This window comes from Uloborus diversus, chromosome 1 (assembly GCF_026930045.1).
Source record: "Uloborus diversus isolate 005 chromosome 1, Udiv.v.3.1, whole genome shotgun sequence".
Classification (NCBI taxonomy): Eukaryota; Metazoa; Arthropoda; class Arachnida; order Araneae; family Uloboridae; genus Uloborus; species Uloborus diversus.
In genome coordinates this window covers 156,900,663-156,925,950 of record NC_072731.1, presented here as the reverse complement: position 1 = coordinate 156,925,950, position 25,288 = coordinate 156,900,663, and the positions used below count along the sequence as shown (strand labels likewise).

At 33.5% G+C, this 25,288-nt stretch overlaps 1 protein-coding gene across 1 annotated transcript in view; it reads left to right on the top strand.

Annotated features, from left to right (window-relative positions):
• The window catches only part of LOC129233113 (serine/threonine-protein phosphatase 2A regulatory subunit B'' subunit beta-like), a 122,614-nt gene extending 100,627 nt beyond the window's left edge, over positions 1–21,987 (top strand). Inside the window, exons 13-17 of the mRNA XM_054867176.1 lie at positions 582–668; positions 12,733–12,877; positions 16,602–16,751; positions 19,629–19,735; positions 21,353–21,987. Of these exons, the coding sequence (XP_054723151.1) occupies positions 582–668; positions 12,733–12,877; positions 16,602–16,751; positions 19,629–19,735; positions 21,353–21,482 (619 nt within the window). The 3' untranslated portion in view covers positions 21,483–21,987. The remainder of the gene's footprint in view (positions 1–581; positions 669–12,732; positions 12,878–16,601; positions 16,752–19,628; positions 19,736–21,352) is intronic.
• Positions 21,988–25,288: the final 3,301 nt, after the last annotated feature.

Here is a 25,288-nt window from a genome sequence, read left to right as displayed (position 1 = left end):
ATGTTTAATTATCATAGATAAATGACTTTCGTGTGTTTTTGCTAATTAGATGCCAATTATTCTCTTCAGAAAGTGTAGCTTTATAAACTACATCCACAAGTTGCAAAAGTGTTGTTTGACATGTAAATTTCAGATACCCTTAAGGTAATTTATTCTTTTAAAAAGGGTTAAATGTGAGAAATGATTTCTAGAAACGAAATATTTTCTTTTACAACATTCCACCAACCCCACATCTAAATCCAATAGTGGGAACAGTCTCTATAGTGCCATTCCATGGTAAAAGCCGCCATTTTGTTCCTCACGAGACAATATATTTCACTAAAACTATTGATTTTTCAAATGAACAAAATTGTTGCTAAGGAAATTACGCATACGTTTGTAATTTTTTAAGCAACAAAATTTTGTTCGTTACATTTTTAAATTATTAGTTTTACGTACGTAAATAATGAGATGTCGCGATCGAGACAAGATGGCCGATTTTCCGTGGAATGGCCCTCTATATTTTACTAGAAATTTGATGATTGCTGTAACAAAGCAACCATTGCAATGTCTCAGAAATTCAATGCCTCAATGTTTTCCAGAGGTACAAAACAAAAAGAAGGCAAAATGAGCTATGCTGAGTTTGTATGGTTCCTTATCTCCGAAGAAGACAAAAGGCATCCAAGAAGGTATGTTCATCTTTAGACAAACTTGTTCTTGTATAATTAAGAGTGCTGTTTTTAAAATTTGAGCTTCCTGATGATCAAGCTCGCCACAACTCCAGTTTAAAAAAATGTAAAATATTTAACTTAATGTATTGTCCGCATTTGTATGTGACTTTTTTGATGTATTAGCGGAATATTTGCTGAAATAGAGGGTTTTTTTTATCATTTAAAAGCATCACTTGTATTAAAGAGTTGATAATAAAAATATGCACTTGATAATATAAAAAAACTTTAGCAGACGAAAAAATGAATTTTTTAAGTAAATTCTAGCACTATTCACAAACACACAAAATAATAATAATATTACTCCTCATATATAAATGTAATAGCGAATTGACTGACAGAGTTACGCTCCTGACGTCACCAACAATGAAACTCGTGTCACGGCATGATAATTTGATAATATTTTTTGGTAATGTTTGACATGCAGTGAAATGCTTTATTTAGACAAGGCTAACTTGATCTGGTAACTTAACTGTTTTACTGGCAAGACTCATTTTAGGAGAATGAAGAAACGAAAAAGTGGTCAACAATGAACGCTATCTACTGGAGTTTAGGGTTAATCCACTGGAGTTTGGGTTTAAATTTCAACTGTCGAAATAGTATCACCAAACAGGCAATTGTCTCGTTCAAATATAGAAGCAATTTTCACCCGTCATGCCTTGACGGGCGATTTTCTATAATAACAACAACAACAATAGTAATAACTCCCATTGTTATTATTATTATTATTACTAATATTGACATTATTATAATCAGAATAATATTTTAATAATAAAGGGGTCGTTTCCAAAATTTTAAAAGTATTTTTTTCTGAAAGAACATGCTTAAAAACACAGGATCTGACCTTTTTTTAAATATTTTTTTTTAAGTTTAATATTTTTAAAAAATTACTTAAATCGTTGCGTTTTCATTGTTTACACTTCTGTCGTGTGACATCACAAATAGGGCTCGACCGATGGCATTTTTTGGCCGATGGGCCGATGCCGATTGTTGGCCGATTGTTCAAAGATGGCCGATGGCCGATGGCCGATAGTTTTCCTCCAAATGGCCGATTGCCGATGCCGATTGCCGATGCCGTTGGCCGATGGCAAAAAAACAAATAAAAAGATTAATATGAATTCTGATACTTTTAATTCAAATTATGTTTTTTGCAATCACGAGTTGCGACAGGACAGTACTTATTGGAGTTATTGTTTCCAAAAACTGCTCCTGACCCCCTAAACCTGCCCTTCTCCTGGGCGGTTACGTGTGTATAGTTGTGTGTGTGTGTGTGTGTGTGTGTGTAGGCGCGCATGCATATGTAGGCTTGTGTGTGCGTAGACCTGTGCACACACGTAGGCGTGTATGTCTCTCTGTGTGTAGGTGCTTGTGCATGTGTAGGCTCGTGTGTGCATAGACTTGTGTATGCACATAGGCGTGTGTGTGTGTGTGTGAGCTGTGTAGGACATGGACGCCACTGACCAGGAGAAGCGGATTTCGGGGGACATTGCTCAGGACCGGAGGAGCCGCGCCTGCAGAGGACGGTGGGCGGGAGTGCGGCAGAGGGAAGCGGGGGGGGGGGAGGGAAACAAAATCAGCCTAACGTCAAGCACAGTCAAATGAGAACAATAAGCAATTATGATTGCTCAAAAAAATCTAACAGAAATAAATTGTTAAGATTGTCAGCGATTTGAAGGATCATTGAAACAAGTATAAGAAATACGCAAAATGACATTTCTTAGCCAAAATAAATAATCGCTAAATATTTAAGAAATGCTTGAAACGACGTGGGTGGGTTTGGGGGGACACCCTCCGATTTTGGAGTAACTCACAATAAAAAACTTCGGCCCCAACTGTAGTCTCATTTTTTTAGTACAGAACCGCTAGCACCAACGCCTCGGAAGAGTTTCTGAATCTACTTCAGCACTTCCGAAGAAAAAATTCAAAAGTGCCTTTGATTTCAGAATTATGTCACCATTCAAAACGTCTTTAATCAATTTCTTACATTAACCCCTTCAAACTTTTAAACAGCTGCTAATCATTTAATAATTGATTTAACTAGTTGATTTTTTTGTAGTTGACTCTTTACATTCTACTTATTATAATTTGAAGTAATTTTTCGTTTTGGGGTCGACAACACACTGACATATAAGGATTGAGAGATAGAGAGTGGCTCATTTTTCCAACCATGGATTTTCATTTGAAAAGCGAGGTTTTTCCTGATTTTTTTAAAAATATACAATCTTTAATTAATAGTTTCAAACACTTATATTATGTTTTATAATTGTTTGTAGAACATTTTATAATGAAGTTTGTTCGGTATTTTATCGTTTTTGTATATGAAATATTGATTTCAAAAATATAAGTCAGGAATATTGGACGTGCCATAACTCTCTTAATTTTTCTCCTACAAACTCAAAGTTTTGTCAATAAGATACCCTTTACCATAGTACACTGTGTACCAAATATCAAAATTTTTGGTCAAATATTTCATAATTCCGACTGAAGGGGTTAAGGCTCTTCTATACCGTCCATCTTGGTTTTCGACGCTAATGCTTTCTCTACGGGAAAATCTGCTACCTATACAAAGCATAACACGAGAAATTACTGGAATATTTTCATGCGGTTTGTTTTAAACGATGGCTATGACTTAGAACTAGAGATGCTCTTTTTTATTTTTTCTGTAGTTATTTTGAAATTTTTTTAATAACATTTTAAAACTTTAAACGACTATTTTCACACGTTTGAAAAATGATATGGAGAAGCGGAAAAAGGAGCGCAAGAGATTGAACATTTCTCTTTAAAAACATATTTTGAGATTGTTTCTGAGACAATTTGTTCTATTGATATTCTCCACGGAGTAAAGCCTTATTTTCGAAAAATTGAGAAAAACTGCGAAAAACACGCCTTCCACCAGACCACACCCATTTCCCCCCCACACCCCACTTTGAGGGACCACTTTCTCTTCTCCCCCAGGGTCTTTGGCTGCTTCTCCGCTTTTCCCCTCTGCCTCGCCACAGGCCTCGCCAGGCAATAAACTGGATCCCTACTAATGACCATTCATTCTTTGTCGTTTTTTGTATCTATGTGACTCGACGGTGACATCCGTTCTAAAAAGAAAACGCATTTTTTTTTTCTTTTTTCGAGTTCCTCGATAAGTTTTTGAAATTACTTAGGTGATATATTTTTCAATGCTGTTTTAATATAAGTACACCGTTTGAGTGTAGAAGTTATTTTGTTTAAAGAATCTGTGTAAATTACTGCATCTTATAATGGGAAAAAATGTGAGTCTTCTCGTTTGAAGATTCATATACATATTTCAAGAATTGTCATTGCTTGAACTTTTGTCTTAATCATTTGCGCATAACCAAGATCAAAGAGCTCTACTCAGGTCCGCGCCAAGCCTGATCAACGCCGTTGTGCAAATGTCTTTTGAGCGCCTTTATGCAGTGGCGTTCGGCGAAAATATAGTTAACAGCTGGATTGACGTTTTGTAGACCAATATGACGTAGAAAAAAATACGTTTGTCATTTAATTGATTTTGAAAAAAATGTGTATTTAATTTTGGATTACAGTGCACGTGTGTGATTACAGTTTCACTTCATATCTCGAACTTATTTCGAGTTCAGTAGCTCCTCTGATATGCTAATGCGTTTAGGAAAAAGAAAATATTTTAAATATTAACAATTCTAAAATACGGAAGGCATTGAATATGATATCTAAAACAAATACATTGTCCAAAGCTCTTTTTCTGACACACAAATAGTTTAAAAAAAAGGAGGGGGAGAGGAATCGAGTAATTATGGTCAAGTCGTTACTTTTTGGAACTAAAAAGTTAGTCAAAATTGTAGTCTACAATATACAAATATTACGCACAAGTAAAATATATGCAAATACACTTACCATAATTTTTATGTATGATAAAATGAAATAGTCGAATTTCCGCGAGCAATAATTTAAAATCAAAAAGAGACATATTGCACAAATTATAGTACAACATATTCTCCTCAAGATCCAAAATGAAGAATAGAAAATTTCTCGCGCCTCATATGTTCAGCTTCGTGTACTATTAACCCTAAACAGCATTCACGCCTCCACACGAAGAAGAAAAATGCTGATGTATGAATTAACTAGCATCACGTGATTTCAGTGTAAAAGATTGCACTCTTGAAAAGCATGTTTAGACACACAACATGGCAATAATTTTTCATTTTAGATAGGCAGCGAGAGGATTGCTTGTTTCAGTGAGCAGTGTAATTTCTCCGCCACCATAGGATATATAATCAGAGCCTGATGAACTCACGGTCTGGTAGGTCCATGGACCTGGGCACCACAATTTTAGGAGCACCAAAATGGGGGTAAATTTCTTTATTTCTTCCCGTTTTTGAAAACTTCCACACAAAAAAATTGCAGATATTCCTGTGAGAGGGGGCACCAAATTTTGCCAGGGCCTGGGCATCACTTTGGGCTGAGAGGGCCCTGTTGGATACTGGATATAATGAAAAGTTCTTTTTTTTCCTTCTTTGGTTGGAGAGATTCCCCCCATTTGGAACATTTTTGATTGGTAGTGAAAGGCGCCGTTTTGACTCTGGCGCCGTAGTGCGCCTCACGACCTCGCACATAAGGACGGCGCGACCATGGATCTACTCTCTTAATTCACAATGGTTTTTTCGAACTCTTTAATGTTTCATTTTAGATAAAGGTTTTTCTTTTTATTATTATTTTTTATTTACAATATCAATTTATCAGTCATTATAATTGTGTGAAAAAAAAAGGAAAGAAGGAGACTGCGAACAAGAAAGTTCACTATGGTAATACTCTCATCAGCCAGTATTTATCTTTTTCCCAGATAATTGTTTTTTTAAATTTTCATATTATTTTGTGTTCCTCCTATACTCAAAATGGAAAGGGATCACATTTGATTAATCCAATATATGTATATATATATATATATATATATATATATATATATATATATATATATATATATATATACACAATTTCATGCATTTTTTCCTCCCCTGTGACTTTAGAGCCACAGGTGAAAGTATTTTTTCGAAGAATCAGCAAAGTCAGCACCTCGTATCAAAATGCTTCTCCTTTAAAGATTGTACATATTTCAATAATTATCATTACTTTTATTTTCGTCTTGATCATTTGCGCAGGCTCACAATCAAAGAACTCTATTCACAATTTACAATGCATTTTCCGAACTCTTTTGATGTTACATCAAGTCGATTTTTGCAAAGCGAATTTGTCTATCTTCGCAACTGCGTGAAAAAGAAATAAGACTGCGAACAAGGAAAGTTGAGTGTGGTGATACAGCCATCAGCAAGTAATTTAGTACCTCACAACCTTTTTTCTACGATCAATGTTTTTGAAATTTTCATATTATTTTGTTTTCCTCCAATACTCAAGGTGGAACAGGATCATATTTGATTCAATCAATTTCATGTATAAAATGATGCTTTTCGGCCAGATAGCTATTTAAAACCTCAAGTGGAAGTATTTTTTCAAAGAATCAACAAAGCAATGACGCCTGCAGCAATTCATATCAAAATAATTCTCGCTAGTACAAGAAGTATCATCAGTTGAACTTTCGTCTTGATCATTTGCGCATGCTCACAATCAAAGAACTATATTCACAATTTACAATGCATTTTCCAAACTCTTTTCAGGTTACATAAAGTTTATTTTTGCAATGCGAATTTGTCAATCATCGTGACTGCATGAAAAAGAAATGAGACTGCGAACATGAAAGCTCAGTACGGTGATACTGTCATCAGCAAGTATGATTTAGTACATCAACAGGGGCGGATCCAGAAATTTTTGTAAGGGGGGTCAAGTTTCAATGGATATCGTTATTATTCCTACGTAAAAAAGTAGCAGTTAATCAGGGTTGCCCATCATTCCATGCAGGAGAGCGTACCGCCTCATATGCTACGAAGCACTCCCCTCCCCCCCAAGTCAAAACCCATTCAAATTACCTCCCCTCCCCCTAAATTTTCAGTGCCACAGCCTGAGCCATATGGATCATATTCCCTCAAACTTTCATCAAAAGTCACATTTCTTTCGGCAGATATGCTGGTCGTGTCACCGTAAGCTTTAGTTATATGAGATAACATCTATAAATAGTAATAAAAAGCACCCATAACACGCACAACATGTGGTTTGAGGGGGAGGAGAACTGGGGAAAAAGTTAAGCTCATTAGAGAAATTTGCGCTTTTGAAAATGAACAAAGAAATCAAAATAGCAATGCCTCAGTAAACAAATCCAGTCAATTCTTTGAATTATGACGCGCTAAAAAGAACTACCTTACAGAACCGAGCAAAAAAAAAAATGTTGACATTGATTCCATGTACTATTTTTTCGGATGTAAAGAATTGAAGTTTAATAATAATCATAATGACATTCTTCTCACAGGGGGTCGGCTGACCCTTTGACCCTCCCCTGAATCCGCCCTTGTACCTCACAACCTTTTTTCTCCGATCATTTTTTTTTTTTTTTAATTTTCATATTATTTTGTTTGCCTCCAACACACAACATGGAACAGGATCATATTCGGTTCCTTCAATTTTATGAATAAATTGGTGCTTTTTTTTTCCGCCCAAATGGCTCTTTAAAACCCCAGTTGAAAGTATATTTTTTCTAAGAATCAAGAAAGCAATACGAATTTTGCAGGGCGAATTTGTCAATTATCGTGACTGCATGAAAAAGAAATGAAACTACGAACAAGAAAGGTCAGTGTGGTGATACTATCACAGTAATTTAGGGCTACAGTACTCTTTCCTCGCTCTTTTTTTTTTTTTTTTTTTTGTTTTGAATTTTCATATTATTTTGTTTGCCTCCAATACTCAAGATGGAACAAGATCATATTTGCTTCATTCAATTTCATGTATAAAGTGATGCTTTTTTCCGCCCAAATGGCTCTTTAAAACACTAATTGAAAGTATTTTTTTCAAAGAATCCAGAAAGCAATGACGCCAGCAGCACTTCATATCAAAAACATTCTCCATATTTCAAGAAGTATCATTAGTTGAACTTTCGTCTTGATCATTTGCGCATGCTCACAATCAAAGAACTCTATTCACAATTTACAATGCATTTTCCGAAATCTTTTCATGTTACATAAAGTTTATTTTTGCAATCCGAATTTGTCAATCATCGTGACTGCATGAAAAGAAATGAGGCTGCGAACAAGAAAGTTTAGTATGGTGATACTGTCACAGTAATTTAGGGCCACAGTACTATTTTTTCCTTGCTCATTTTTTTTTTTTTTGAATTTTCATATTATTTTGTTTGCCTCCAATACTGAAGATGGAACGATATCAATTCATTTGATTTCATGTATAATTTTTTCTCACCTTTTGCACTTTGTTTCCCCACTTTGGATAAACAAGTCTTCTCTTTTGCGTACAGCGAATGAGACTGGGAACAAGAAAGTTCCTCATAGTGATAATTAATTCGGCACATAAATTGAGTGCCTCACTGTCTCTCCTTTCGAATAATGCTTATTTAATTTTGTGTCTTTTGCAATCTATTTTTTCCTATAATTCTCGATATTGAACATGATCATACATTTGATTCATTGAATCGATGCATTTTTTTTCTTTTTGTCATATGACAGTTTTCAACTCTAAACGAAAATATTTTTCGAAAATATTAACAAAACCATGTTCCTTCCTTTTTTTAGGATTTTTTTTTTTCTCGTTTCATGATTGATGGCAATCTTTTTACAACAGCGTAGTTGTTGGTACACGTAAATATTTTTCGAGACGTTTTCATGATAGATAACGTTTTTCATTTGTATACTGTGCTACTCATATTGTTTAACGCCACTGTATTTTCATAAGGAATTTTATTTATTTCCTACTATGTGAACAAAATGTTTAAATAACAGAGAGTGTCAAACTGAAAGAAAAAAACATTCTTTGCCTCAAGATCAAGAAATCAAATTTTTATGATACGGAAATTCCTAAATACCACTTGCTGACTATTTTGAACCACTGTACGCTTTCTTACACTTCATTCATTCTTTCGAAGTATATTTAAACCATTAGAGTTCAATTACTTACGTTTTATTATATGCATTGGTAAAATTTGTGAACATATAATTTTTATTCTTTTAACAATACGCTCAATGAATTGAAATTATCTTAAAATGTTGATGAATAGGCACATCGACGAAAGTTTGAATTGAAGTATGCTTTTATCCAAGAAAAACAACAGTAAAATTCCCAATTTGCATTCAGAGCGTGATAAAGGGCTTTTGTACGCAGTAACATGGCTTTTCTCAGATTTAAATCAAGCGTTGATTCTGCATGCAACTGTCAAAAATACTAAGCTCTGCAATAATTTGCTTTTAGCATTACTGAGAGGTGTCATTTCATTCTAATTATTTAGTACACGTGTATAAATAATGAAAACCTTAGTGGGTATTTATCATTGGCGCACACTAGGGACCAGGGGGTCAGGACCCCTCCCATAGGTCTTGCTTTTTTCCCCGATCGATTACGATTCTATATTTTGTGCGTGAAATAATTTCAAACAAAGGTTACAATAACTTCTGTTTTAATAAGTGAAAAAATAAAACCCGCATGTTAAGAGATTTTTTAAAATATTGTGCTCTTAGCCTATGAGAAGAAGAATAGGGATTATAAATGAATAGACAGTAATAAGTATGTTTTTAGTTTTGTGATTACAAATTGAAATGAGATCCTTTGAACTTGAATTCATTTTTTTATTATGAGAAAAATAAAAGCGTAAATTATTTAATTTCTGGTTATTTCTTTACTTAATGCTGATTATTTATTCATTAGCTTATTTTTTACTGTTTTTTGTTCTCGGGAATCGGTAAAATCAAGTCAATATGTTTGACGGCGTAATAATGGAATGAGACTTTCGACCTTGGACCCTCCCTTTAAAAAATTCATGTGCGCCACTGGTAATATGGTATCCTTCTGATCACTAACAAGACAACAGCATTTTTTTTCTTTTCCTGTTTTCTATCGTGCCAACATGCAGATTCGTCAGTTTCTTTATTTCCTCTTTTAATGCGCAGAAAATTCACTGACAAAACAAAAGCATAATTTTCTAATTAAAAACTGCACAGAAAATCCTTGTACAGGGCGCGATTGTTTTCGAAAGATTTACTATTTATGCCTTTTTATTAATTGTAACATTCATCAAACTAGCTATCAGCAAACCTAACTACACAACTACCAAATGTTTTTATTTTATGCTCACACCGACATCCGCAGAAATTCTTCGACATTTTTCTATGATTAATTTGCTTTTCTTTTCAAGAATAGTTTCAGAAATTTCTGTAAAAAGCAAAGCAATCTTTTATCGATAAAGTTATAAAGATCATCAGTGTTCCGCTCGCCCTCTCCCCCTCAATTATATATTGAAAAATACATAAATGAATGAACTGAACGAATAAATATAAAACAAATAAAAAAAACGAAGATTATGCCGCCCATGAATTGCAAAACAAATACAGAATTCGATTCGAAGAGTAAATGTGTAGAATTGTCTCGCGGTTCCAAAGTTTTCAAGTAAAAGTGAGAAGGGTGGTAGAATAGAATAGGAGAATTGGATTCTTTTTTCTTCATCCTCATACTACACCCTTCTACCCGATCTGTTGTCGTGGTGGGAAACAGGCCGGAGGGGTGGGGGACATGTTTTGGAACAGAATCCTTCTTAGCTCGCTCTCTGCCCTCATGGGGACAGCTTAGATTTACGACTGTCCTTTCAACAACTCAATGATTGACGTTGTCCATCATGAAATCTGACCAATTAGCAGTGCAAAAAAATCGAGTTAGCCCCTCCCAGATACACCCCCTGTGTTGCCACAGATTTCGTGTTTTCGTCGAATCTGATTTTACGGAGAGGTTTAGAAGAGCCTTAACGCTCTAAATTCTTCCTAAACAATATATAAAGCTTGAAAAAAAAAATCTCTAATTTTAAGAATGGTGTTAGTTTTAAACAACTAAGTACAGCCTAGAGTTTAATTTCAGAAATTGAGGGAGTGGGAGGAGGGGCACGCAAGTGTTCTTGGAAATACAAAAAATAGTCATAAAAATACAGTTCAAAACAATCATAAACATTGAGCAGAAAAACCCTTTTAAAACTTGCATCCGAGTTTGTTTTGACGTGCAGTGGCGGATTTAAAAAATAGCAAATGTTGCAATTGCGCGAGAGGCCCATAACCATAGGGGCACCGTAGGAGTTACAAAAATGCTTATGATAAATGTTTTACAACTTCTGTGATAGAGAAATTGGGCCCCAAAATGTATTTCGACGGGCCCCAAACTTGTAGCTCCGCCGAAGCGATACCGAAAAGACTGTATTACTGTGATTCATATTACAAATATCGAAAAATTAAAAATTACCGTCGGTTTAACGGGAGTCTAACAAAATGAAACTAAACCGGTTTCGCCATCTCATATTTTTTCCATGACCTCCAATTCGGCAATACATCACCAAATGATCGTCAGTCTGAGACGCTATATTAATTTTCCATTGAAATAAGTAATAAATAGCCACAAAAAATGAGTAAGTAGGCTTTTTAGAACACCCGATCAAAAACAAAAAGGGAAGTGCACAACTGGAACGTACGCACATCCCATATGCGAAAATTTAGCCTTCTGCAGCTTACCATTTTTGAGTTATGACTTATGAGAGATACATACGTACATCCAGCCACAAGAAACAACGCAATAACTAACTTGTTTGGTACCTGAATGCAGTATTAAAAACTCTTTCAGGGGTGATTAAAATAGAAATTCATACTGAAATTTAAGTAAACAATTTTATATGAAAACAATAACTCCCTTTACTTTGTATTAAAAAATAAAACAACAAAGGTCCTTTTTTTTTCAAAACATCGGCCAATTCCATCGGCTTTTCAATGTTTTTTAAGGCCGATGGGCCGATGTTTCCTGCAAGTTAGCATCGGCCGCCGATGCCGATGCCGATGGCTAAAATGTTGAACCATCGGCGCCAATGCATCGGTCGAGTTCTAATCACAAATGATGAAATGCCACTCAATGTTGCCATTCTCAGAACAAAATATTTAATTCGCATCTTTACTCACGTGTATTGGCAACGATCTGGTTGATAGCAAGCGTAGAGTGCAATTTTAATTCGCTGCTTGATTATCATAACGTGGAAACGTAGTAGAAAGATGCGCCAATTTGAAATCATTTGTGACGTCATAAAGACCACGCCTTGTTTGAAAAATCGGACATTTTAAAAAATTAATTAAAAAAAACTGTTGGGAAAATGAAAGTATTTTCTGGGTCCATGTAATTTTTTTGCTCATTCTATCCATTTCATTGACTAAAAGTAGTACTTTTGACTGAATGAAACCACCCCATTATAAAAATAAAAGCTTCACGTTCACAAAAATTGCAAATTTTTTCCACTCTAGCAGGCCAACTTGTTTTTAAAGACAGACTTTTGAAACAGAAATGCTCTTCTTTTCTTTCTTTCTTTTTTTTTTCTTTTTTTTTTTTTTTTTGCCTTAAGTGATATTTTCAACTGCAAAAGTAGCTAACTGGAATGCATTTTTTCTAAAGGATGGGATGTCCCTTTGTTGCTAAAGCCCTCTATAGCTCTGCAGCTCATTTTAAAGAGAAAACAATAGACACATCGTCATTTGTATTGCTAGATTTAACGGGAAATAATTTCATCTATTCGAAATAGAGTATATCCGCGATTTACTGTGACGTAATTATTTATGAATTTATGGTCGCTTTAATGCATATAGTTGCACTATAAATGCATATAAACATTATTTGCTAAGAAATATTGGCACATATAATACTTTCATAGACACATTTAAAGATCATTAAAGTAAACATTGATTTAAAAAATATATATTAAAATTACTTATTAAAACTATATTTTGTGTCACTTTTAAAAGAGCTTAAAATTGGTAGTGTTCATTTGAATTACTATTAATACTTTTAAGCCACCAAGTTTACGTAAATTATAAAATTTTGTAAAGTAATGAATTTTTTTTTTTTTTTTACTTTTTAGCATTGAATATTGGTTTCGCTGCATGGATTTGGATGGTGATGGTTTTCTTTCTATGTATGAATTAGAATATTTTTATCAAGAACAACTGCAAAGACTAGATGCGCTGGGCATTGAAACATTACCTTTCAACGATTGCCTTTGTCAGGTAATAAACAGATGAAACTGTCTATCCATTGCATTTTTTATATATAAGGTATTAGACTGGATAATTGAAGAATACATAGGTCTTAGACCTTTAACAAAGGAACCTCAAGTTAGTTTCGATATTGCTTTTCAGAATAGGGGAAATTAAGTTTCTCTGCTTATGTTATAGACGCAAAGTTAAGTCAAGTTAGATTTTTTAAAACCTTATTAAAAGAAAATGCCTAGCTCAAAAAGTTAGCTTTTCGTCGTTTGTTACTAAGCGTCAGAAAGAGATCAAAAGTGGTAACGGAGGTCATTTTACGGGTTTTTTTTTTTTTTTTTTTTTTTTTTTCTGATTGTTTCAAAGTTAACTTCGTTCTTATTTAATAAAAATTTCACTGACGCAATTTTCAACTCTCTTTCGGGTGTCGCTGGTGTACAAACGTTTCACTCCTGAAAGGTGCCAAACGCAACCTGTATTTTTAACAGTGTTGCGTAATGTGACTGCTTAATGTAACAAAAGAGTGTTGATTGCGCTTTTATCTGGTCATTGTTTTTTGATTGATTGCGTACAAAGAGAAAAAGTAAATTACATTCCTTCAAAGCAAAAAGTAAAAAAAGTAATGCATTGCATCAAATACTAGTCTTACCTAATCCTTTTCTTCACAAGCGGTCTACTTCTGCTTACCAATTCGGAATAGGTGGAAAATCGCTAACAACTGTCGTTTTAGTTAATATCTCTGCTAATTAAAAATCGTACAAAGGTAATACAGAGCTATCCATGTTCTTCGAAAAACTTCGAATTTTTCAATGCCTGGTTCGGTAATTAATACGCTGTCGTTCTCGAGGAGTTGGAGTGACATAGATAGATAGACACGGTCGGATGAATAAGAAGAAACTACGTGTTTGGCCAATGTGTCTGTAACATCGATGTTTTAGAATTGAACATTGAAAATTTTGAAGCGTCGAGTCGATGTTTTGTCATTGGTGTTGCATCTCAACTTTATTTACGCATAGGAGAAAACAAAAATGGACAGGAATGCAGATAACTATGAGTAGGAAAATAGCATATGTCAAGCTTGTTCAAAACAGAAGCTCATTTATAAGAAGTATAAAACCGCCCGCTTAATATTTCATTAGCCTGTTTGGAAACATTGTTAAACCTATACAATTTTCTTTTTAATTTTATCTTCATAATTGACTAAGTATTTGCCAAAAATCAAAATACTGGATTAAAGATATAGTTTTCTGCTCCTGCTTTTTTTTTTTTTTTAACCGAAACGCATGATGTTCATGTATTTTGCAATGTAATAGCTTGCTTAAAGTATAAGTACGCATCAAACCGATACCAATTTGAAAATTCAAATCATATTTTTTTCCAATGCATAACTTTCAAATTTATATGAAATCTACACTGTTAAAACTACAGGTTGTCATTTGGCACTTTTCAAGGGTGAAAAGCTTGTTCACCAGCGGCACTCTATACGGTGCCGAAATTGCTCCATTAACACGGGCGAAAAACTGGCACCCTTCACCCAGCGTGCACCGCGGTGAAAAATGGAACCCAATGGCAGAACATTGGCACCCACTGTTTCCTGTTGCTGAGCTCCCCCCCCCCCCCTCGGTTTTGTGTGCATTTCCGTAAACAATTGTGTACATTCTTATTTATTAGTTTGAGTTGAAAAAAACTAAGTCTTGGTACATTTTCCACATTGAATAGTTCTGAAAATGATTAAGACTTGCACTTTAAGGCATTTGATCACATTTCAACTTTCGAACATAATTTAAAAGTGTTCATGACTTAAATTTGTCTGCCGTGCACTAATTTTCGTTCATCCACTTGGATTGCTCAGTAATTTTAATATATTATTGACATTTACTGCAGCACGACCGTACCAAAATGAAGGGCGTAGGTACTATTTGTAAATCATTTACACGAACAATAAATATTCAATTATATTGCAATCATGGAAAAATAAAATCGTTTCATAAACATTCAAAATTTTAATCAAGAGCAACGTATTAATACGTACGTATATATGATTCGACATTTGAATGTCCGTATAGAATAAAAAGAGCACAAGTCTTTCGATAAATTAAAAGCCGAAACAAATTCTAACGAGTTATTCATTCTAACTATTACTAGAGTGACGAAAAAAGCTCAGTCATTCGCTTCAAGCAATAACGCCGATTAAAGCTAGTTAACTTAGACACGAGATAATAAATTTAAAAAAATCGAGACGGAGAAGGATTTTTTTTCCGTGCTTTTATGTTTTTGATATTCGCATCATCGTAATTAGAGTTTCCGTTTACTTGCTGAGTGCATCACATCACATTGCTAACAAAAAATCTCTTAGTTAAAAATCCTCAAGATCGCTGACAATACAAGCAAGTAAAACCACATATTCGAAATTAATTGTTGAAATAACTTTTCAAATATCATCTAATTTAAGCGTTTTGATTATTAAATGTTACTTATCCGGTGCTGATAGCTATTTTTAGGTAAAATTTATGCATGATAGAAATAGCAAATATACATAACGGCTAACTGAAGAATCAACGTACCTTTGAAACACTTTTAAATATGTTCGAAAGCCTTAAAAGCTACACTATGATCATATGCCTGTACTTACTCGAAATTTTGAATAGTAAATCGCAGAAACTTATGAGTTTTAATCCAATTTCGTACTTCATTCAATGGGAAAGTGCATCTGCGTAGTTATTCTTGCGTCCGCCATTGATTGTGGTTAAATGATGTCAGAGCGGAGAGCGCATGCGCCAACGTTTCACCCATGTATTTAGGAGGTCCGTCTTCACATTCATTAGCGTCATTCATCTTGATCACATTTCCTAGCCTCTATTGCACCCTGAGGCTCCGTGTTTTCACCCCAAGGAGCCAAATAGCTTGTCAAAGGCTCCCATAGTTTTGACAGTGTACATGTCACAATTTTGATGTTATGTCAACTATATGATTGTTAATTATGGTTATATGTAACGACTATCATTCTATTCGTTTTAGCAAGTTTTACTCTGCAATTTGGCCTTCATTCTCCCCTTTTTCTACCCTTGGGGCATAAATTCCGCTAATGACAGGTGAAATCTCAAAAGCATAATATACAAAATATCAGGGATATCTATCAAGAGACTTAATAGATAAATTTTATAGAGATAAATTTAGTCTGGTCCTCTGGAAATCCTCATTATAATGAAAACAGAATCAATGCAATTTGTAAAAATCAGCAACGATTGCGGGAATTCTTAGTCATGTGACCATCATAAATTATCTGTTACGTAGAAATAAAAAATATTTAGTTATTTAGGTACACGAACAGTTAGTTTACCATGCCTATGACTGGTCTACAAAGGAGTGCTCATCTCTGGCACACAAGAGTGAAAGCGCACTCAATCGAATGCTAAAGTCCCCCCCCCCCCTCATCCCCTCAAAAAAAAAATATATATATATATATATATATAAACTCTTTGGAACCACATTTCTTGAAAAATTCTTGAACGTGAGTAAAGTCCCTTCGTACACGCCTATCTGCCACGCTAGATGTAGAGTTGCCAAAGTTCAAGTTTGTTTTTAATTCTTAATTCTGCGCACATTTCTTTTATAAATGTAAGTGTTACATATTTTTGAAATATCTGTACAAATATTATACAGGTTCATCTGTTCGAAGAACATAGCTACATGAAAGTTTTTTGGTTTGTTTGTACAGACAAATAATTCAGTGCATTGTTTTCAGATGCTGGACATCATTAAGCCAAAGGTTCCCGGTAAAGTAGCTTTAGCCGACCTCAAGAAGTGCAAAATGACGCCAATATTCTTCGATACTTTCTTCAATCTTGAAAAATACCTTGATCACGAGCAAAGGGATCCATTCGCTTCACAAAGAGTACGTAGGATAACTCGTCTATTTCTTCTGAGCTTAAATGTGTCTCCTTCTGTTTTTAACCAATCATTAAAAGTTGATTCACCTGTAATTATTCGATTTGTTAAGTTTGAATATAGATGAACAAATTAATATAACTGGTGTGAAAAATATTTGACATAAAATAATGATTTTTGATTTTGTACGCGTAAATACCATTTATATATCCATGAAATAATAATATTTTCTCACATTATAATAATATTATTGTTGTTATCATATAATAAGAGTAATAATGACAGTAATAACATGGACTATATTAATAATCACATTTTAAAAATTACTTCTTCTCAATCAACTTTACGTGTACTTTGAATCAACTCAGTGCAATTGTTGTTGGTGCAATGACTTAATGCACAAAATTTATATCCTACATACTGGTTTTCTACAAACTTAATACAATAATTTTTATTTGTTAAATTGACAGTAAATAAATTCAATAAATTACAACTGCTTCGTGTCATAGAGTTTTGTTCTTAGTTACCTCGAAATTTGAAAGAAACATTGTATAACAATTACATATTCAGTTTTGATGTGAAAAATCGCGAAAATGAGAGGTTACATCAGCAGATCTAGACAAAGTTTAAAATGAGAAAAGAAAAAAACCCGTTATCACATCCAGTGACTGCAGTTTCGTCCTTGTTATAAACTCATCAGTCAAGAATAGTCAACAAAAGACTAAAAGCATATGTAATCTCCCTTAAACATTTTCTAGTGATATAGCTATTTCTTTTCAGAAAAAATATTTTTAGTTTTTCTTTTTACATTTTGAGCTACTTGAGGAACATTTTAATCAAATAAAGTTTCTAATTGTCTTACGACACTGCTCTTTATGGCATAGTTAACTGGATGAGAAACTAAATTTCATCAATACCCCTTCAAGAAAAATATAGTCATCGTTAGATATTGAACTTATAAGCGTATAATACTCTTAAAAGCTTGCATTTTATGAAGCAATCTATTAACAGTTAAGTATTTTGCCATAGATGTCCTTTAGAAACGAAATTTTAGTACTTTTCCTATTTCAGAAATTAACTTAGTTATTTACCCTGAGGAGCTGACAATTCGTTATCATCATCATATTGTACAAATGTGTAGAAAATATATTTCGTCCTCGTTGAATTTACTTTTTCAACTAAATGTGTAACAAACAATTTCTTCTTTTTCTTCTTCTTTAATAGATTAAATACCTGCCTTATGAATTTCAAAGTAAAAAATATTATGCATTTCAATTAGAAGCAATGTAATTACATTTCACAATAGTCTAAAATAAACCACCATGAAATTTTTTTCCAAGGCTTGCTAAACCTAAATGCTACATTAGAAACACATTCTTTGTGCAGAAACTACGACTTTTATTTATTTCACACGGAATGTGTTTTAGTCTAATTTAAATTAATATCTGTTATTCAATTTTATTTCAATAACGGAGTATAGAATTTGATACTTGGTGAATTAACTGGTTACAAACTTTCGAATTGGAGTCATTACTTGTTGATGTTCGTTCAAGTTTGTTGTTATTCTTATCTGGCTCTGATTAAATAACTTCCGATGAAGCTTAAACGATTCCTTTAAAAAAAAAAATGGGTGCGAAAAATGCACGTTTGCGTTACCGATCATGGCAACTATTAGCTTTTATGCCAAATGCGGAATTTCTTTTCTTTCAACTCTAACATAAATGAACTCGTCCAAAGTCAAGCAACTTTATACCAAGGCCAGACTACGCTGTAAAAAAATTCCCAAACGTTACTGAGTATTATTTTCGTGTAACATTTCGAGATTGCAATGGTTTTTATCCACTTTCTGGAAAAATCAAGAATGATTGTCAAAATTTTTCCTGAATTGCTACAAGTGGAACCAATGCCGACTTCTCACTGTTATGAAAAAAAATTTCAATTCCCAGTTTAAATATTAACTGAGCGTATTTACTAAGTCATTGGTTTCAGTTCGATTTTGGATCGTCCAGACTGATTAATCTCTCAAAGGGAGCGAATAAATCTATGGGCTACTTAACTCTGCAAGAATTGCAGACGAGTAAAATGCTTGATCCTTACTTGCAATCAGTGGCGTACCTAGCATGTGTGACACCCGAGGCGGTGATTTGTGGTGAGCCCCCACCCCCTCCCGGGAAAATTTTCAAATTTGTAGTCTTAAAAATGCATTTTTGCTTTATTTTTCAAAACTTTGGGTGTCACATTGGGTGTCACCCCCAAGACGGGTGACACAGGGAGCGGACCCCCCCCCCCCGTCCCCGCCTTCGTAGTGACTCCACTGCTTGCAATTCTGTCTTAGTTTTGGCCATGTTAGCAATGCTGCTTTTAGAACTCTCTTGATATATCAGGAAGGTGCCAAGCTATTAAATTAATACCTACCTAAACTTACTCTGAAGTTCCAGAGACACGACTGGCTTTAAACGGGAAGAATTCTGAATTTTTCAGGAGGTTTCCAGGATAATTTCAGGAAGGTTACCGAATTTTAGCGGAAAACGTTCCTGGTTTTTTCAAGACATGTTACTGGCAGAAATTGGCCACATCACCTGCCCATTACTTTCCAGGAACGTTTCTGAATCGTTTTTACAGTCTATGTCAGAGCCAATATTTACATTAAAATCTCATAGCAGCGAATACCAACACAACGAAATATCCGTTTCAGCGAAATAAATGTTCAATTCCATAATTGAAATTACAGTGTTTAAATTCCATATCAACGAAATTCCTGCTACAACGAACAAGTCTTTTTAAGTTCGTTGCAACGAAATTTAACTGTAATAATGTTTCGAGTGCCTGTCGTTGTTTTGAACTTGAAGTGAATTTACTTAATAATGTTTTTCTACTGTTGCAGGAACATGATGGGGATGGACCGGAAATGAGTGATTGGGATCGCTTCGCGGCGGAAGAATACGAACTTCTCGTTGCCGAAGAAGGGGCAACAGAACAGCAGGATGAATTGTACGTTGTAGACTTTGTCTAAAATCGTCGAATTGTTCCGATGTACGTAAAGGACATAGAAATAGGTTGATGTTGTTGTGTCCTGAAACCCCATAACAGCCCATTATAAACAAATCTAATTGAATTGATCGAGTTTCTTCCAATGATGCGTCCTTTAAAATTACTGTTTGCTTCAATGTGAGATTGAGATTCAAATTTTTGCCTTTAATGATTCCTCATTTTTGCCAATGTTAACAAACTGTTATTTATTTTCTTAATTTGTGTGTAAGGTTATCATGCATGACAGACCTGTGTATGCTGAGTAGTTATAGTAAAGCTAAAATTTTTAGACTACCGATTTATTTACTTAAGACTAAGTAATCGATTTTTATTTTCTGATTGGTTGTCTTTGATTTGAAAGCAAGCCCAAGCCTTAAGTTTAAAAAGTTTTCAGGAAAAATAATAAATAACTAAATAAAAATCTTGGTTTCAATATTTTTCTCAAAGATGGCAGCATCAACAAAATGATTTTAAAATAAAATTAATAAAGTGCAGAAATCGCTAATTGTTACCTACAAGTCTTTAATTATTGCAAAGAATCCCATTTTCGATCTAAAAGAAGTGAACTATGACGGACTTCAGAAAATCGTAGAAATCCTCCTTGGTAGTAACATGTAAAAATATTTCATATTAATGGTTTATTGCATCCTCGATAGATGGCAGCATCATTCGTCAGGTTACTGAATAATATTAATTTAACGCCTGCGCTACACCAAAAAGCAAGTAAGTTCAAAAACAACAAAATGGTTTACGGTTTACGGCATGCATAAAGTGTTCGAAGTTTTTGGTTTCTCCCCTCCTCCACCCCCACCTTTTTATTTTCCTCTCTTTAAAGTGCACTTCGTTCGAGCAGGAAGGATACTTTTAGAGCTGAATTGTCTTCAGCCCAAAATATAAAACTGATAACATTTAAGTTATCAAGGTGTTTCGGAAATCATATGATTTTTTTTTCTTAAATTCTTACTGTAATGTTGCATTTTATGGCAGGAAAGGGAAACAGATTGCAAACCCGTCGTTTTAAAATTTCTAGCAGAGGACAAAGAGTATTTATTCAATGAATATTTTAAGAAAATTACCTTCCATGCCCGTCGTTTAGGGATGCCAAGAGGGTTCAACTGCCCCTCCCCCACCTCCTCCCCGTCTCTGAAAATGTAAGTGGGCGTGGTTTTTTTATTGTTTTTCGGTAAAATTTGCATTTTTATACACCTCTTGACCTACCTCCTCTCCGGAAAAAAATTAAATGAAGGACCTGCCGTAGCCCTTTTCTTAACTTCCAAACGCTCGACTGTTCTGAAAGCATAATAAATAGCATTTCTATGAGTTTTTCTTTTTTTTTTTTAATTAAAAACAGAAAGTCGGAATTATATTTAGTGCTGCCATCTGCTGCTTAAAATGGTTTCTGCTGTGTTTTTCCCTCTTAATAACTTTTGATATTAAATTTCTTCTGCATGATTCATTTTCATGAAAATTAATTTAAAATGTCCTAAGATTTATTTTTATTGTATTTAATTTATGCGTTGATAGTTAATATGAAAAATAAATACTGACTTTCGTATTAATGTGAACTTTTTTTTTCAGAATGTTTGAGGAATACGACGACGAATTGTCCACGAATTTGGACAAATTGTCGTCAAGCAAAGCTTCTAGATCAGTCGAAAACGAAGATGATGAATATGATTACGCTGACTCGGATGACTATCACTACTGAAGCAATTTGTTTCGTCAATGAGTTCAAGATTCATTTGATAAGAAAAAAGCGTTTCTTACAAAATACCTTTTAAAATGTTTTGCTGAAAGAATGTAGTGTGCGATTCTGTGTATGTTTAAGAAGGGGTTTTTGTGGGTGCGTTCCACAGATGCGCGAAGTCTGAATGTGAGAACATTTGATTAGTTCTCACATTAAGTTATAATGAGTCAGATTGAACTCAGAGTGAATTCTGTTATGATGATGATGTTAATCCCGCCTTCTTTAAATCAAATTTACGAATGATGTTATATTTGAATGTACAGGAGAAGAATGATAAGTAGCTCTTGAGCATATGAAGTATTTTTTCTTGCTATGAAGTATTTTTGTAGGCTAGTGTTTAGTTGAAGTCGTCTGAAAAGTAGTGTTGCCAGCAACTATTATTGTTTCAAAAATATTTATGTAACAATTGAAGTAATCTAAGAGATACATCTACATTGTAAGTGTATGTGCCTTTTCTCAAAAAAGTGGACTTAACCAGAAGAAGCCTCGGTCCCTCGTCCCTCGGATAATCAAATATCCCGGACAATCCGATCTTGCAAATTTTGATGCATTGGAAAACGGAATGAAATGCATTTCGCATTAATTAATACAAAAGAAGAATGAAGGGGAGGGGGTAATCCGCAATCTGAGTTATTCGATCCTGTTTTTTAGAAAGCCTATTGAAATACAGAGTTAAGTGCAACTGAACCAACTTTACAAACTCATAACGGATATATTTCTTCAGTTTCGTTAATAGAGAATATAGAAATACAAAGGTGAAATACTTTTTAACTTTAATAGTTATTAACTTCTTAAATATTTCGTGTGATTAGACTTTCAAAAAAAAAAAAAAAGTGGAAGTGCAGTTATTTTGAAAAATGACAAATACTTTTGTCCAAAGCCTTGTTTTTTTTTATTTATTCATATATATTTTTTAAAGCAATTTTTAAAGTTTGCTTTTTTGGAAGCACCGTTACTCCTTTTTATCGTCCAGAAGCCAAAAAAGAAAACATAAAAAAAAGAAAAAAACTTATATTTCCCATGATATTTATTACTTTTCCCCCTTTCAAGATCATTCGATTTATGCTTTTCCAGCCATTAAGAAAATATTTGCATCTTAATTTCTCGTAGGGCCGTATGATTTTTTATATATTTCAATTTAATGGCGCATGCTGTGAAAAACAAAAGCAAATTCATTTGAGCACTACAACTTGATTTTTGTGTACGTTTATATTTTAATGTCTAACGTTAATTTATTTCATTCAATGTATTAAATAGATTGCTTATCTGTATTGTAAATATGTAGTATTCTCATGTGCAAGCATTTTAAGATCTAGTCAAACCGTTTCATTGTTTTCCAAACAGTTGTGTAAACTAAAACCTACTAACTAAACATACTTGAATGGGAATATATTTTATCTAGCATGAATGTGAAAATTTAAAATGTTTTGAAGCTTTCTAGTGTTATTTGTCGATAGTACATAATAACATATAATCTTATAAAAGCACATTTCATTTTTATCTTAGTTTCAAACAGCTTGAAATTTTTACCAACATTTATAATTTGTTGTAAACCTCAAGATAGTGTAAAGCTTTGCAACTCCTAAATATAGTTAATAAATTAGTCAAAAAAAAAAAAAAATTTCGATTGAACTATTTTGAAACTGTTTTTCTGTTTGAGATCTTTGACACAAACTAAGATTATTCTTCGAATAATTTTAGCAAATATATTAACAGTTTTGTTCTATACTTTTCTCATGCTTGTAGCTATAGATTTGTCTAATTGACTTGAACTGCAGCTATTTTTTAATTTTTGGAAAAGGCCATGGCAGCTATTACATAATATTTCACTTCTCCGTTGTAACATAAATCAAGTAAAAATCAAACATAATTGTACGAAAATAAAACAAATTATGGCTAATCGAAGTAACGCAAATGAAAATCCAAATCCAAAGTGAAAAATATTTTTTGAATACCGCTTCGTCGTTTCGTCGGCGACTATGAAGAGTGAAACAAATAAGAGAACTATTAATCAATGGTTTTTGAACATTTGAGATGAAAGTTTGTTGCAACTCAACTTCTTCTAAAAATTGCATATAGCAAGTTGCTGTTGTAAGCAACAAAATATCCTTTGCATTTTTATTTATTTATTTATTTTTTTACACTGAATATTCTAATTCAAACTTGTTCACCCAAATGTGAATCCTAGTTTTTCACCAATTTTCTTGTATCTGAGCGTTTTCTCTGCATCATGTAATCATTATCATACTTTTAACGGAAAAATAGCGTCGAAACTGAAAACGTTTGCGCAATTTTATTTTTTAGATTAAAATGAAACTTAATTTTATTGTTCGAAACTTAACCGTGAGTTTCTTTTTTTTTACGTTGTGGTATGTGTTGCAATTTTGTTCTCTGCTTTGAAAAGAAGTATTATTTTAGTAGTTTTGCATGTATAGCTTTAATAAATGAATCGATAATGAAAGTTCAATAACAAAAGCTATGTTATTGAACTTTTATTATCGATTCATTTTATTATCAATTCATTTTATTAAACTTATTAATCCAACATCCTCCTCATCATCTCTGGTACATAGGGACTGATTTACGGAATTGAATCCGGTGACGGTGCCCGAGTCACCACTTTATGAGGGCGGGGGGACTCCCTAAATTGCAAGTTTTCGTTACGTTTAGAATTTTCTTTCTTTCTTTTTTTTTTTTTTTACATTTTGTGTATCCCCCATCAGTTTTGAGATTACGCATTAATTTTTTTCCAAAACTTTATTCCTAGTCTTTTAGAATGGGGGAAAAAATGCCATTTTAATTTAGTTCAATATAAAATACAAAATAGACTAAGTAACTTCTTGGCATTTTTTTCTTTTTTTGTACATTAAATATGGTTGCAGTGCAATAGTTTTTGCCCGTTAAACAGCTCAACTAATACTGTTAATAATGCTGTTTAATGATGGAAAATATGATGATCAAAAGGCCATTTCTAACTATAATGTATCGTTACAGTGCGTGCATTCGTCATGATGTTACTATTAACTAAAAAATAATAGTATAGAAGAATCCTGTCCCGCTGACAACTAAAACAAAAGAATGTGGCCGTTGCGACCTTCGAAAAGTGAGTAACAAATTTTTCACCTCTATTTGAAATTTTCAGTATCTTTTCGGAGGGGCCTCAGCTACTGTTTGTGCCCGAGCCCCCACTTGCCGAAATCAGTCCCTGCTATTATCGATAAATCATGCAACTGTAAGCATCTTATCTTACATCTTTTATTTATAATGGTGTACTTTTATAATTAAAAAATTTATCCATCTAAAATCCTTCCCACCCATTCAACCAATTTAACTGTGTCAGATGTGTTGTTCTTAAAATGAGATATTCAAAAATTTGTATGCTTTATAGATTGTATTTCATCAAATAGAAGTGGAAGTCGATTTGTTTGCTTCGGGTGAATGTGTCGGACAACTTTTGTTTATTATTTGATGGTTCATGAACTTGTTTTTATAAACTTCTTAATATTTATTTTGTTTATTGATTTAGAGTACTTTAGAAACTAGAAACAAACCTTCTAAATGTAATGAAATGTAATGGTTTTTCATTTTTCTGAAAGTATTTTTTATCAAGTGTACTAGTGCATCTGTACGGATTACGTTAACAAAGATTGTAAATATAAATTTTATGAACTTAAATAAAGTGCCATGAAGATGTCTCTACTTTATTTATTTTGTACTAGCAGTACCCACACAGCGATGCCCGTGCTAAAAATTTAATGGAAGTTAGT